The 13,592-nt window shown below is 47.7% G+C and overlaps 1 protein-coding gene across 3 annotated transcripts in view; it reads left to right on the forward strand.

The window, feature by feature from the left end:
* Positions 1 to 13,592, forward strand: part of IGF2BP1 (insulin like growth factor 2 mRNA binding protein 1) — a 40,444-nt gene that overhangs the window by 12,740 nt on the left and 14,112 nt on the right. For all 3 annotated transcript variants that reach the window (XM_079132696.1, XM_079132697.1, XM_079132698.1), the window contains exons 3-4: positions 11,957 to 12,005; positions 12,452 to 12,503. In XM_079132696.1, the coding sequence (XP_078988822.1) occupies positions 11,957 to 12,005; positions 12,452 to 12,503 (101 nt within the window). The remainder of the gene's footprint in view (positions 1 to 11,956; positions 12,006 to 12,451; positions 12,504 to 13,592) is intronic.

Here is a 13,592-nt window from a genome sequence, read left to right on the forward strand (position 1 = left end):
CTGCTCTCGCTCCTCCTGCCCCAGCCTCTGGGATTACAGACATGTGCCACTGAGCCTGGCCAATGTGGAATATTTACCTGACCCTTTCCCTGCACTGAATAGTTCAATTATTTAATTTATATTTAGTAGTGGGGCTTCTGTTTTGGGCAGAGAGAGCAGGCACAGGGGTTGAGAGGGAGACTTCCTGCCCTCCAGTGTTAGTTTTTAGATCTAGAAAAGCTGTTGGACAGCATGGAGGTCTAGGGGATTAGGTACTTAGATAGGGTTATGCCATATCAGGAGCTAAGATAAAGGAGGGAGGCAGTAACTAAACTAGGTTTTGGAGGATAGGCAGAAAAAGAGGAGTGGGTTCAGGAGAGCTGGTGGACAACAGGACAGGGTGGTATTTGTGGCAAAATAATTCATCTCTGTGAGGGGGAGCAGTATTCAGTGGAGACAAGTTATAGGTAGGTAGGGCAGGCGCCCTGTTTATGTCCTCATTGAACATCTGCTTTGTTCTTAAGAAGTGTGAGAAGTGATGACGGTCAAAAAATGGTCTTTCTATAATTGTAGGAAACTTACGGAGTATCTACTCCGAGATTGAAGCCCTATAAGAACCCCAAAGGCATTATTTTCATTCTATAGAAGAAACTGAAGTTGGGTGGTGCAGATAACCAAAAGATGCCTTCCATGAGTAGGAACCTTAGGACTCAACTGCGGCATTTCTGTTTTTAAGGCTGAGCTCTCTTAGAGGTGGGGCTAGGTAGTCCTCTAACAAGGTCGAGTTTTTCTTTAATTTTGATGGGGGGAGCATAAGCTTTGCAAATATAAATACACCACACATGCAATCCCATGACCATTTCCCTGCTCTGTGCCTCCTTCCCTTCCCAGTGGGGTCACATTGCCTTTACAGTGCGTTTTCCTTTCCCTGTTGGGATTTTCAGGCTAACACAAGTGAGATAATGGATCCCAAACTTCTCCCTTTGTCTGGGCTGCTAAGATGGGAAAGGGGATTCTGCTGTTGGAGTGTTAATAGCCACAAAGAGGGACCTAAAGCAAGTGGAGGAAAGACCTGAGTGGGCTGCACATGCACACTCAGTTTCCCCCAGATGTATTAGCTGTGGCATGAAGGGTCATTGTCTTTTCCCAGGTCTCTGTTTCTTCATCTGGATCCTTGCCATCTCCAGAAACCTCATGAAATAAACAATAAATATTTTGGGTTCTAAGAAAGAATCTCCACTCTGACACTTCTGGAAGGCACCAGGGCTTGAACTTTTGGCTAACTCCCTTTTTTCATTTGGGTTTAACCCAGGGGAAATAGGAGCTTGGGGAAAAGGACAGGGATTGAGATACTTTCCCTCTCCTCCCCCTCCTCCCTGCAGGGACAAAGAGGTGACCTTTGTTACATGACTTACATAATCATAATTCATAGTTGATTCATGTTATCTTTTTATTTTATTGGTACCTGGGATTTAACCCAGACATCTCTGCAGCCCTTTTTAACATTTTGTTTTGAGACAGGGCCTCACTAAGTGGCTAGGCTGACTTAACCTGGACATCCTCATGGCCTCAGCCTCCCCAGCGGCTGGGAGATACACGTTGAACAAGAACAATTTAAAATTTTCTCTGGCAAGCAGAAGCAGGCTGCCCGATGCAGTGACACTTGCTGGCTAGTGTCACCTTGGGCTAGTTACTTGAACTCTCTGAGCCTCTTTTTGGGACTTGGCAGAATGGAAGTAATATTCTGTCTTCTTTGGTGTTTGAGGGGCTCAGACCAGCACCTTTTGGTTGCTCCAGGTTCATAAGAGAGCGTGTAAAGAGGTACTTTGTAAACTTTGAAATACTATGCCTAGTTGCGTTATTAATAAGACTATAAATTGATGACACTCCCAAAGGGCTGGCAGATAAGGTTCTCACTCCTTACCCGGCATGGGAGCCAGGATGACTCAACGCTGCTGTAGCTGTAGATCCTCCTGGTTGACTGGGGACCTGGCCTCTCCAGGGATGGGAAGGCCCCTAAGTTCTGCCCCCCACCACCCCCCCGTATCCCACTCCCAGGCCCCAGTTCCTGCCTTCTCAGTGGGAGGCCTCCCAGCCGGTCCTGCCCCCTCCCGCAGCTCGGCCGAGGTCTCTAAGGAATGCCAACTCCCCGGCCATTTTCTCCCCTCCAGCATCTGCGGCCCCACTTCCAGCCTCTTCCCGGCTCCCTACCCCCAACCGGTTCCCACTTAAATGCTTGCAGGCCTGTTTGCAGGCGGGAAGCCCCCTCCCCCCACAGGACCACCTCAGTCACAGCCCTGACCACAGGGAGGTCGGGTCTGGATTTACTAAAGGACCCCGGAGGGGGAGCCTGCCCCGCACTGGCTGCCTGGCGCACCGACGGGGTCGGGTTTCTGCCGGTGCGGTGGGGGGGAGAGAGAGAGGGAGAGAGACTGACTGACACACACAAAGGGCAAAGTCCTGGTCCCCACCCCCACCCAGTAACCCCTGGTGCAGGTCCCCTCCCCCTCTGGGCCCTGCGCTGGTAGCCTAGGGCCCACTCGACCCCGCTGGACCGGCTTGGATACCGAGGGTGATTTGGCAGAACATTCTAGATTAACAGAGGGAGTGGTGGGGGTGGGCATCCTACCTCCTTTGGCACTCTGCATCTGAAGCCCACCCAGAGGTTGGGGTGGCAGAGTGCGTGCTCAGCTTTCCCTGGGTTAGGTGAGAGGGGCTGGGGGAAGGGTCCGCCCCCATGGGGCACAGGCCTGGCCTCTCAGCTGCTCAGACCTTCTCAATTGCGGGCTCACAGGACTCCCCTCCTCCCCCCCAGCTGCTGCCAGCCCTCTCCCACTCTCAGCTGCTGCCGCCCTTCCCAGGCACCTCTTTCTCCTCAGTTGCCCAGACTGCTGGGCTTTCCAGCCCTCTGGGGGGAAGGCGTTATTGGACCCTGCGCCTCCTCCTGGCTGAGGGCTGTGAGAACCATCTTGTAAGGGGCTGTTAGTCCTGAACTGGGGAGAAAAACCTTTACGGAGAGGGCATTTTCCCCTTACCCCAAGCCAGGCAAAAATCAGATGTTCCTCAACCTGAAGAAGCAAACCCCTGGCTTCCTGGAGTGTCCCCCACCTACAGGACTTTTTTGGCACCGGGAGGGGAGGCAACCAGAGCTCCTGTCCACTAATAGGATAAATTAGATTATTACTATTGAATGCATACCAGGACACACTCATCCTTATACGGGGAACACTTATTCCAAGCATTACTTTAATTCTTAAGAGGGTCTTTTTGACAGGGCCAAGTCCCCAGTTGCAAAAAGTGAGCTGGTTTCTTTTTCCTTGCTTCTGAGCGTTCTACTTAAATTCTCCCTTGAGCTTCACTCTCCACACTTGCTGCTCTGCCTGAGGAGAGACTACTCCTCTCCATTTCCCAGGCATCTTCCATGTCACCATCCACTCAGTGGCAGCTCCACCCTCAGCCAGGACCCAGAGTGCCAGACCATTTGGCTCTAGGGCTTCCTGGAGAGATGCTGACATCTGCAATGGGGGGATGAGAGCTAAGCCACGCAGCTCCCGTGAGCTGTAGTCGGACCGGAGATGGTCTTTCCCTCTATCAGAGCTTCTTAACCTTCTCTACCCCAGGAAAATCCCGGACACTTCCCACTGCCAGTCTGAGAAGGATGGGGGGAGCAGCACTCCTCCAGGCACCATTTGCCTCCACCAGGAAGGGTTTGCTACACTGGTCACCTCTTTCCACATGTCTGTGTACTTGAGAGTTTTTTTGTTTTTTTTCCTCTAGTTTCTCCTGCACATATATCACACCTCAGATTCTTTATTCTCTTTATTCTACATCTTCCCACTGTATAGCTCTCCATGGCCAGTCCCCTGCAGGAGCTGCTCTGAGGTTAAAGAGCAAGATTCTAGGCAGAGAGCAATGTGGGGAAGGGGACGCCACCTTGGCCAGGCAGACTCAGAATTGTCTGGAAAGACAGGGCTGTCCCAGAGCTTCTGTTTTGGCTTCCTCTGGTGCTGCCCAGATGGGCAAGGGGGAAAAAAAAAATCTTCAGGCTTTCTTGTCAACCCATTTAGTCCTGAGATGAGTGAGTTGAGCTAAGGATTCATGGCTGCAGCTGCTGTCCACCCAAGTCAGTACCTTAGCACCTCTACCTCAGATCACGCCTTGCTTCCTTGTCTATCTTAGGCCTAGCTGGCATTGTGGTGCAAGATAAGAACTTCTGTTGACTACCCTTTTCCCCTCTTAAACAGATCTCTGACAGCCATCCAGCCGTATATAGGGTAGTTAGCTCTTCTGGCAAATTAAATCTTGTGCCCAAATTAGAGCCGCATGCAGTAAAAGCCAGTTGGCACGCATTTAGCCTACAGCATATGGGCATTTTTTCCTAGCTCCTGACGTCAGGCTCTACAAGCTTCTGCTGTATCAACATTCCTCCTTTGGAGGGAAGCAGCGTAGTTTGGGAAAAATGAACACAGACCAGCGAAGAGTGATTTCTAGTTCCACTGCCAGATGGCAAAGCTTTTTCCTTCTCCTAGAATAAGGGTGACTTTAGAATCAGGTGTGAGGGTTTCCCTCCTTTCCATAAAACTATGAATCTGATTCTTTTCAGCTGGAAATTCTTGGTGATAGGTTAAGGGGTAGTGTAGGTGTGTGTGTGTGTGTGTGTGCTGTGTGTTGTGGGTGCCTGGTGGTCTTGTAAAAGCTGAGTGGATCTCCCGTTCTCCTCTGAAGTGTTATTATGCACTGGTAGGAGAGCTCTCCAAAAGAGATCCTAGAGTGTTGCTTTTCCTACTTTTTGTCCTCAGAGTTAGTGCAGAAATCAAGGGACATGTGGGACTCAGTGTATGCGCCACGTTCATTTAAAGGACCACATGCTGGTGCCACAGTTGCATGCCAGTGGTGTCGTGCCCTTCCAGTCCCTCCACACTTGATTTCTTCTTGGGACGGAACCCCACTCTGCTGGGTCCCCTGCCACCCAGAGGGTCCCTGTTTTCCACCTCCTAGCCCTTACCCGCCAGCCACCCGACGCGCGTCTGTCTGGCTGCCCTGCCTCTGGATCCAGGCCTGGCACAGAGCCCTGGGGCGCGGGGGCCAGCTTCTCCTCCCTCCGCGGCCCCACCCCCTTTCTCAACTACAGCCCTGCCTGGAGCGTGCAGGCCCGCCCCTTCAGAAGTTTTCCTTGGGCAGTTTTTTTTGTGTGTGTTGCCACTTCTCCATCCTGTATAGGGATAAGAAGAAGGGTGGGGAGGAAGGACTGAGTCCAGCGGTGATCTTCTGGAAAAAGCAGAGGTGGGCCCTTCAGGGCAGCTTCCAGCTTGGAGTAACACCATGAGGTCTCCAGCTTTGGGAGGACCCTGCTGCTCCTACAGCAGCCACATTGGGACTCTTGTTGAAGAGTCTGCGGAATCACCCCTTTCTGAAGGAAGGCACCCAATGGAAAGCCTCCTCTGTTCCCCAGTCAGCCTTGTTCTATCCGTCCCTGTTCAAACTGGGGTTCCCTACTGCACTGAAAGTATGTGGAAGCAAGAACCTCGTCAGTGACTCTGCTAAGCATGCAGATAACACCCAGCACTGTGCATGTACAGCATGAGCCACACATGAAAGTTTAATTTCCAAATGCCATAATGAAAACAAAACTGGTGAAATTATTATTATAATTATTATTGTTATATTGTTATTTTAGTGCCAAGGGTTGAATCCAGGGATACTTAACTAACCACTGAGCTACATCCCCAGACTTAATTTTTAAAATTTTTTTTTTTAATTTTGAGATAGAGTCTTGCTAAGTAGGTGAAGGCCTCGCTAAATTGTTGAAGCTGGCTTTGAACTCACGATCCTCCAGCTTCAACCTCCAGGGCCACTGGGATTAGTTATGAGGCCACCATACTCGACTGAAATTAATCTTAAAGATATTTTAAAACCAGCATATAAAAAATATCCCTGCTGGCCACTGTGGCACAAACCTGTAAGCCCAGACTGAGACAGTTCGAGGCCAGCATCAGTTTGAGGTTACCTTAGACCCTCAGTAACTTGGCAAAGAACCTGTTTTATCTCAATAAAGAAAAACTTGGGAATGCAGGTAAGTGGTAAAGCACGGATGGGTTAAAACCCTAGTACCCCTTCAAAGAAATTCCCAACATGCAACCAATATATAGTAGTTAATGAGATTTTTTTCTTTATCTTGGAAGTAGTTAAGTTTTAGGAATCCACTCTATTTTATTTTATACTTAACCCATCGCAAAGTTAGGTGCTGTGTTTTTAGTGGAGATACCCATTCAGTATTTAGATTCATAAAATTTAGTTGAAAAAATTATATAAGCTCGACATAAAATTTAAAATTGTTCATGTAACATTGGAAGTGTTCTGAGGTCACATTGTGGTTAGTGGCTACCATGATGGATAGCATAGGCCCAGTGCGTGGTAGTTACCAAGATAACCTCTGTGGAATGGAGAGCCACAGCAGCTGGACTCTTTCCAGAAAAATGGAGGGAAGCCATGGTAGCCAGCTTCTTGACACGACAGAAATGGGTACTTGTTAGTTAAGTGAGTGTGGTGTGTTCCTGCAGGTTTGGAACATCTCGTTTGCTCACTCTTGTAGCATCGTAGTTGTAACCCAGGTCCACTTCCAGTCTAGCTTTAATTATTTACTTATTTTTGGTGGTACTTTGGATGGAATTCAGGGTCTCTTGCATGCTAGACAAATGCTGTGCCACTGAGCCACACCTAAGTCCTACTCACCCTTCTTTTCTTTATAAATTGCTTCTTACTATTTCTTCTCACTGTGGGACTTGACTGAAGATTTGGACATCATTTAAATGAGGTTCAACCTGTAGGTGTGAATGGGTATCTTAACTTTGGGCTTATGGATGGATCCCAAGGTTTTCATTAACCCCCTGAATTTTTGAAATGATGTGCAAATGGTTTTCATTTTTCTGGTAGAAAGTGTTCTTACCTTTCATCACATTCCTAAAAAGGGAGCTGGGCGCAGTGGTTCATGCCTGCAAATCCCTGCCGCTCCTCAGCTGGCGGCAGGAGGATCCTAAATTCAAAGCCATCCTCCGCAACTCAGCAAGGCCTTGAGCAAGTTAGCAGAACCATGTCTCAAAATAAAAAAAAATGGGTTGGGGATATGGCTCAGTGACTACGCACTGCTGGGTTCAACCCTGGGGGGAAGGAAAAAAGAAAAAAAGGAAGAAAGGGGGAACAATTATGTGGACCATTAAGGCATAGAAAATCTCTCACATTAGGAAAGTTCTATTGATAGAGTCATACCTATTTAGGGACACAAGATCCTGTGAGATGGAATAATCCATTCCTTGTCCCTCAGATGTGAGAAACTGAGGTCCAGAGAGTTGAAGGCTTGACTTGCCCAAGACAACAGGTTGAGGCAGAAGCATGGCTTGGGGTGGGCAGAGGTGAAGGGTCTAACCTGAAGATCTGGTTTAATCCTACTTCCACAGGAGATGAAAGTCCAGGCTGGACTAAGGACAGGGGCCTCTGGGGACTGGGGCCCAAGCTTGATAGGCTTCTAAAACCTGCTGTTGGTGCTCTTCAGAGGTCTAGGAAGGGCAAGCCATCAATGTGGCAGGTGGTACCCTCTCCTCTGGGTATGGGGGTGGAAAGAGCAAGGAGCAGGTTGGCAGAGACAAAGAACATCACAAATCACAATATGATTTTAAAAGAATAATAATAAACTCTTAATGTCATTAAACTAATAAGCTTAGGACATGCCATAAAATCACTATTCAACCAAGTGGAAATGTGCAGCTGGGAAAAGAAGTTAATAGCTTAATGAGTTTTAGGTGTGGTGTTTGGGCTTCTTGGAAAGCAGCACCCTTGAGGCAGGCCCTGCTCCTCACTGTGTGAACTCTGAGTATTTATAATCTGTCTTCAAGCCTAACATGACTGTACTGTGGCAAGGCTTTTTGTTTCTTTTATGACATTAAAAATGTAGCACGGGCCGGGCACAGTGGCGCATGTCTGTAATCCCAGCAGGTCTGGAGGCTGAGGCAGGAGGATCTTGAGTGCAAAGCCAGCCTTAGCAACTCAGCAAGACCCTATCTCTAAATAAAATATAAAAAGAGCTGGAAATGTGACTCAGTGGTCAAGTGCCTCTGGGTTCAAAAGTAGCACGAGGTCAGTGCAAAGAGCCTGGAACAGACAGACGAGGGGTTCAATTCCTGGCTCTGGCTTTTTGTGGCATTGCGACATGGGTAAAATATTCAGCCTCTTAATCATGGCCCTGGTCTGTAAAACATAACCACTGATACCAACTTCATGGGCAAGGGGAGGATTATATGAGACTATGAATCTTGGGGTCTGGGATCTAGTAAGTGCTCCTCAAATGTTAGTTCTCTTTGTTTAAAATTTAAGCCAGGCTTTTCTCAAATTGTGACCATTTCCCTTTCCCTGAAGTCCATGTCAGTGATACTTCTCTGAACCCAGCTAGAGTGTAAAAGAATGAGACCTTCCTGTCCAGGGAGCTCCCCTCTTACCCCTTCCTTGGGACCAGCTTCTGAACTTCCCAAGTCCATTGGTTTCCTATGTAGCCCTATGTCACGGTGAGATTCTCTGTTATCCCCTGTGTTTCCAAAGAATGACCCCTGTGTCATGGTGGCCCTGCAGCATTTGACAGGCGGGCTCTCTAATTGCTATGTATTCGCTGAACAGTCCTCTAGGACCTGACACCTATGGGGCAGGGCAGGCAGAGGGCACTGCATGTCGCAGGCAGTAGCAGTTTCAGCCTTCTAGCTGCTGCACTCTTCTGCCTTCATGCGTGGGGCAGCTTCATTCTTTGATTCAACAGGTTTTCAGCTACTGGAGGTTGGGGCCAGTTGGTGAGCCCCGAGTTTTCTTTCCTTTCCTAAATAATGGGTGTTTCGGTTTAGGCCCTCCAGGGACAGAGACGGTTCTCAGGGTATGGGGCCCTGTTATCTGTCTGTCTGTCTGACATAGACTGCACTCATCCTGGCCTGGCAGAACCTGGTTACTGGAGAGGGAGGGGTCCATCAGCCTGCAAGGTGGAGGAGCAGGAGTGGGGCGTTAGGCAGTAGTGTTTCCCATAATTTTCCCAGCAGCCCAGAAGTTTTTATCCCTCTCACCTATGAGCTCTTTGTCAGCCCTACTTTCTGACCTTTCCATGCTGGTCCGGACACCTGCAGACTCCTGGGGACTGGGACATGGATGGAGCTTTACTACATCCTGCTTCACTATCTCTTTTCAGTGCGATGTCTTGGGTGCCCCTCATCACCACCAGGGACCGCAAGCCCTTGGTGCCCTGCTTTCACCCAACCTACCCTGGGCCTTTTGACCTTATTTCTGGAATGAATGAGTTACCTACAAGGTCCCAGGCAAGGGAATGCGGGTTACACTTTCAGCATTGCCACTTGTGCTTTGGGGCCGAGATAAATTAGGTAGCATCATACTTAATAGAAACCAGGCCAAGAGACCTGAAGACAAAGGTTCTTCATGGTCTCAGTTCTTCCAGGCTCTTCTAGTTGTGTTTTAATCAGGGCTGGGGGCTTTGCTGAAAGGACGGCTGGGAGGGGCCAGGAATGGGTTCCCAGGGTGGGTGGGGTATGTGCCCTGGAGGGGTGGGGGTGGGCTGTCAGGATGTCTTTTCTTTCATTGGCTGGGTGGCCTTGCCCTCCTCCCCCTCCCTCTCCTGGAACATTCCAGACATTCCAGACAAACTGCCTGCCATTGCTTTCAGGATATGGATTAACATCCCAGCAGAGATTTGATTTCGCCACTACCACCCCTCCTTCCCTTCCTCCCCTCCCTGAAAAAAAAAAAAATGCTCCCTAAAACAGTCTGAAGTAGGAGGGATGTTTTGACCTTTAACCTTAGATTATAGCAAGGGACAATCCTGAAAGCAAGGGGGTACTTCAAATTAGGCTTCTACCATGGGTTACTTTAGGCCCTCATTGGCTTGAACTCCCAGGCAGACAGTCCCCCAGCTCCTTGTGCTTCATCCAGAATGGTTCAGTTAAGGGAGGCTCATGGGTCTTGGGCTATCCCTCTTATCCTGCAAAACTCTGTGTCGGTTTTCTCAATCTTAAAATGATGTGATCATTTATTTCTCCAGTTCCCTGACAGTTTGAAAATCATCTATTTGGTCATCAAAAGAATTGTGTGGGAAATTGCTTGCTCATAAAGGCAGATGTGGGGCTTCCTCTTGTCCAATGAACTGAATCACAGGGTGGCCTGATAGAATCTAAGGAGATGGAACTGCATTTTGTTTCTGATCTTCACTGTTTTGTCTTGCTGGAGTGAGGTCAAGTTCATGAACCAGCCAAAGTAGAATGCCACAAAGTATCTCTTGAACATTTACTCTCCTTTCCTCAAGTTATTTCATTTCAGAAAGGGATGTTCCTTAATGTATTTTGTGGATAAAGACTCCACAATCAGAATTGCAGAGCTAGGAGGGGTCTTAGAGACCCTTGTGTTTCCATTTTATATCCAGGGACACTGGGAAACCGAATGAGTACATCCAAGAGAGCCAAGGTGGACACATTTACAATTAGAATTCAGTCCCCTTTCTCCAACTGGACTTGAACTGACACAGTTCCTGTTACATATGGTCCCCATTGCATATCCAATAGGGTTACTGAGGCCTGAGGCTAAGGGGGTCAATCAGTCAACATCCCAGTAAGGGTCAGTTCAGGGGCTTGAACTGGACTCTGGCGTTATAGTGCAGTTTTCCTTCAGATTGCTAGAATTTTGTTGGACCTTGTCTTTGAACTAAGACTTTATAGTCAAGGATATACAAAGACCTAAATGACAATTGACTAACACATCAAGTCAATTTAAATGTCTTAAACTCAGGGATTAGGGTATTGATTGGGGTGATGAGCTGTTGCCCTGGGAATCAACCCTGAACCTGAAAGCTTTCCTTAGGGAAAATGCCCCTTTTTAAAAAGAGGCATTTGAAAGATGGGAAGGAGAAGGTACAATTGCCTGGGAGTGGGAACTGGAAGGGACAAGGAGGTCCAGAAGCTGGGAGGTGTGCTGATCACTCCCACCTTAGTATTCACGGATGCATCCATTGTTGCGGGGTAAGTGCTTACAACAAACCTTTTGCTAAGCTCTTTACAAATATTATCTAACACCACCTACCACCTGTGAATAGGTATTATCCCTGCTTTACAGGGGAGGAAACTTGGCCTCAAAGAAGTTAAATAAATAATCTTTTCAAGATCAGTACTAATAAGTGGTTTAAATCCATATCCTTGCCAAGGGCTTAACCAGGTTATTATCTGCTGCAATTGTTTGCATATATTGTCTCTCCTAGTACCTTGTGAGCACCTCAGGCCAGGCATTTTGTGTTTGGTTCATTGCTGTGCCCCAAGCCTCTTACACAAAGTAGAGCATGAAGTAGGTACCGATTAGATAGTTGTTAGATTAATTAATTTCTCTTGTTTAGCTTTGCATTGTAGTGCCTGGTTGTGGTAACAAGACATTGAATAAAGTGAGAACGCAAGTAGTGACAAAGAATAAAGTTATGGCTTTTTAAGGAATTTTTTTGCCTAATTGCTTACAGCATTTGATTCTGTATTCTTTGTGGTATTTATTTTTTATTTGTTGGTCCCAGGGATCGAACCTGGGGGCACATCACCACTGAGTCACATCCCCGGCCCTTTTTATTTATTTAGTTTTTGAGAAAGGGTCTTGTTGATAAGTGTCTCCCTAAATTGGTGAGGTTAGACTTGAACCTATGATCCTCCTGCCTCAACCTCCAGAGCCTCTGGGTTTACAGGTGTGCACCCCTGTGCCCGGCTGTGGTATTATTGACAATGATTTAGTCTTATTTGGCACCCCAAATCCAAATCTCCATTACCAAACAGTTATTCTCAGACATCCGTTTTGGTGAGCAGAAGGTAGGGAGGAAAAAACTGAAACAAAGATTGGAAACTGCCAGTTCACAGGGTCTTGTTAAAACACCCAGAGCTTTCTCTGACTCTAATTTTCCTTTTAATTTCAGGAGTCGGAAAATCCAGATCCGAAACATTCCACCTCAGCTCCGATGGGAAGTAAGTGTTTTGAGGGAAGCTCTTATTGGGGTGGGCTGAGGTGGTGGAGATGGGGCAGCATGACTGGGTCGGCTTGGGTTGAATGGAGGAGTCTCCTGGGTCTGGGGTTGGTTGGGTCTCCTTCATCTTGGATTCTGCCTTTTGGACTAGCTAAGGCAGGAGGCATTAAGAAGGTGGTGGGAAGGGTGTTCCCTAAACTTGGCGATGGTAAGAGTTGATATAGGGACCCAGTTAGCCAGACGTGCTTCCAAAACAGGCTTTCAGTGCAGAGCTGAAGTACGTTCCTGTAAAGACACTCTGGTGCCGCCATCATTGTTAGTCTAAAAGGTAATAATGCCCAGTCCTCACCTGTGGCTCTGCCTGTGCCCTGGAGCTTTTGGGGTGAGTCGTATCCTGGCCTGGGATTCTCAAACTGCCTTCTCACCCACCCTTCTCCATGTTCCTAGGTACTGGACAGCCTGCTGGCTCAGTATGGTACAGTAGAGAACTGTGAGCAAGGTAAGATGGGGCAGGTGAGAGGTGGGTATCTGAGGAGTTGGGGACCTGCTCTCCTTCCCATTCCATCATCATATCCACCAGGAAGATCCGAATAGAATGGGCTGTAGAGGGGGATAGGCTGGCCTGGGGACTGGGACACCAAGCCCTTGTTTTAGGCTCTACTGCTTCTTCCTGGAACCAGGTCTCTCTTCTGTCTGGTGAGAAGTGAACAAAGTCACTCCTTCCCACCATGGAGTCCTTGGGCTCTCAGGGATCAACCAAGGTAGAAATAGATAGACATCAAAGATAGTAGTTTAAGAATGGAAATTGTGCTTTTAACCCAAGAAAATCTGCAGTTCTTTTACTTTATACATTATCTTTGGGCGGCTTTGGGTTTGAACCCAGGGGCACTTTTACTACCAAGCTGTATCCCAGTCCTTTTTTATTTTGAGACTGGGTCCTGCTGAATTCCTGAGACTGGTCTGAGACTTGTGATTCTCCTGCCTCAGCCTCCTGAGTTGCTGGGGTTACAGGCATGTGTCACCATGTCTGGCTTGCAGACTTTTTACTTTAAAAGTTTTTCAACTTTCACTGGTGGCCTACATCTGTAATCCCAGTATCCCCTTGGGAGACTGAGGCAGAAGGATCACAAGTTTGAGGCCAGTCTCATCAATTTAGCAAGGTCCCGAACAACTTAGCGAGACTCTGAAAATAAAAAATAAAAAGGGCTGGGGATGTGACTCAGTGGTAAAGTGTCCCTGGGTTCAATGCCCAGTACCCTGCCTCCAATTTTTTTCTTATTTTTCCACGTTTCTGGGTTGTGGCTGAAGTAATTATCTGGTCATTTCTCTTCAGAAGCTCTGACTTTTAGCTACACATGTCTTTGTTCAATTTTATTTTTGTTTTATTTTTTGGTACCAGGGATTGAACCTAGGAGTGCTCAACCTCTAAGCCACATGCCTAGCTCTTTTTGTTTTTTATTTTGAGAATAGACTAAGTTGCTGTGCCTGGCCTTGAACTTGTGATCCTCCTGCCTCAGTCTTCCAAATATCTGTGATTATAGGCATGTGCTTGGCTACAGTGGATTTTGGAATACCAACACACTGGGAT

The sequence above is a fragment of the Sciurus vulgaris genome (assembly GCF_902686455.1).
Source record: "Sciurus vulgaris genome assembly, chromosome: 3".
Taxonomy (NCBI): domain Eukaryota; kingdom Metazoa; phylum Chordata; class Mammalia; order Rodentia; family Sciuridae; genus Sciurus; species Sciurus vulgaris.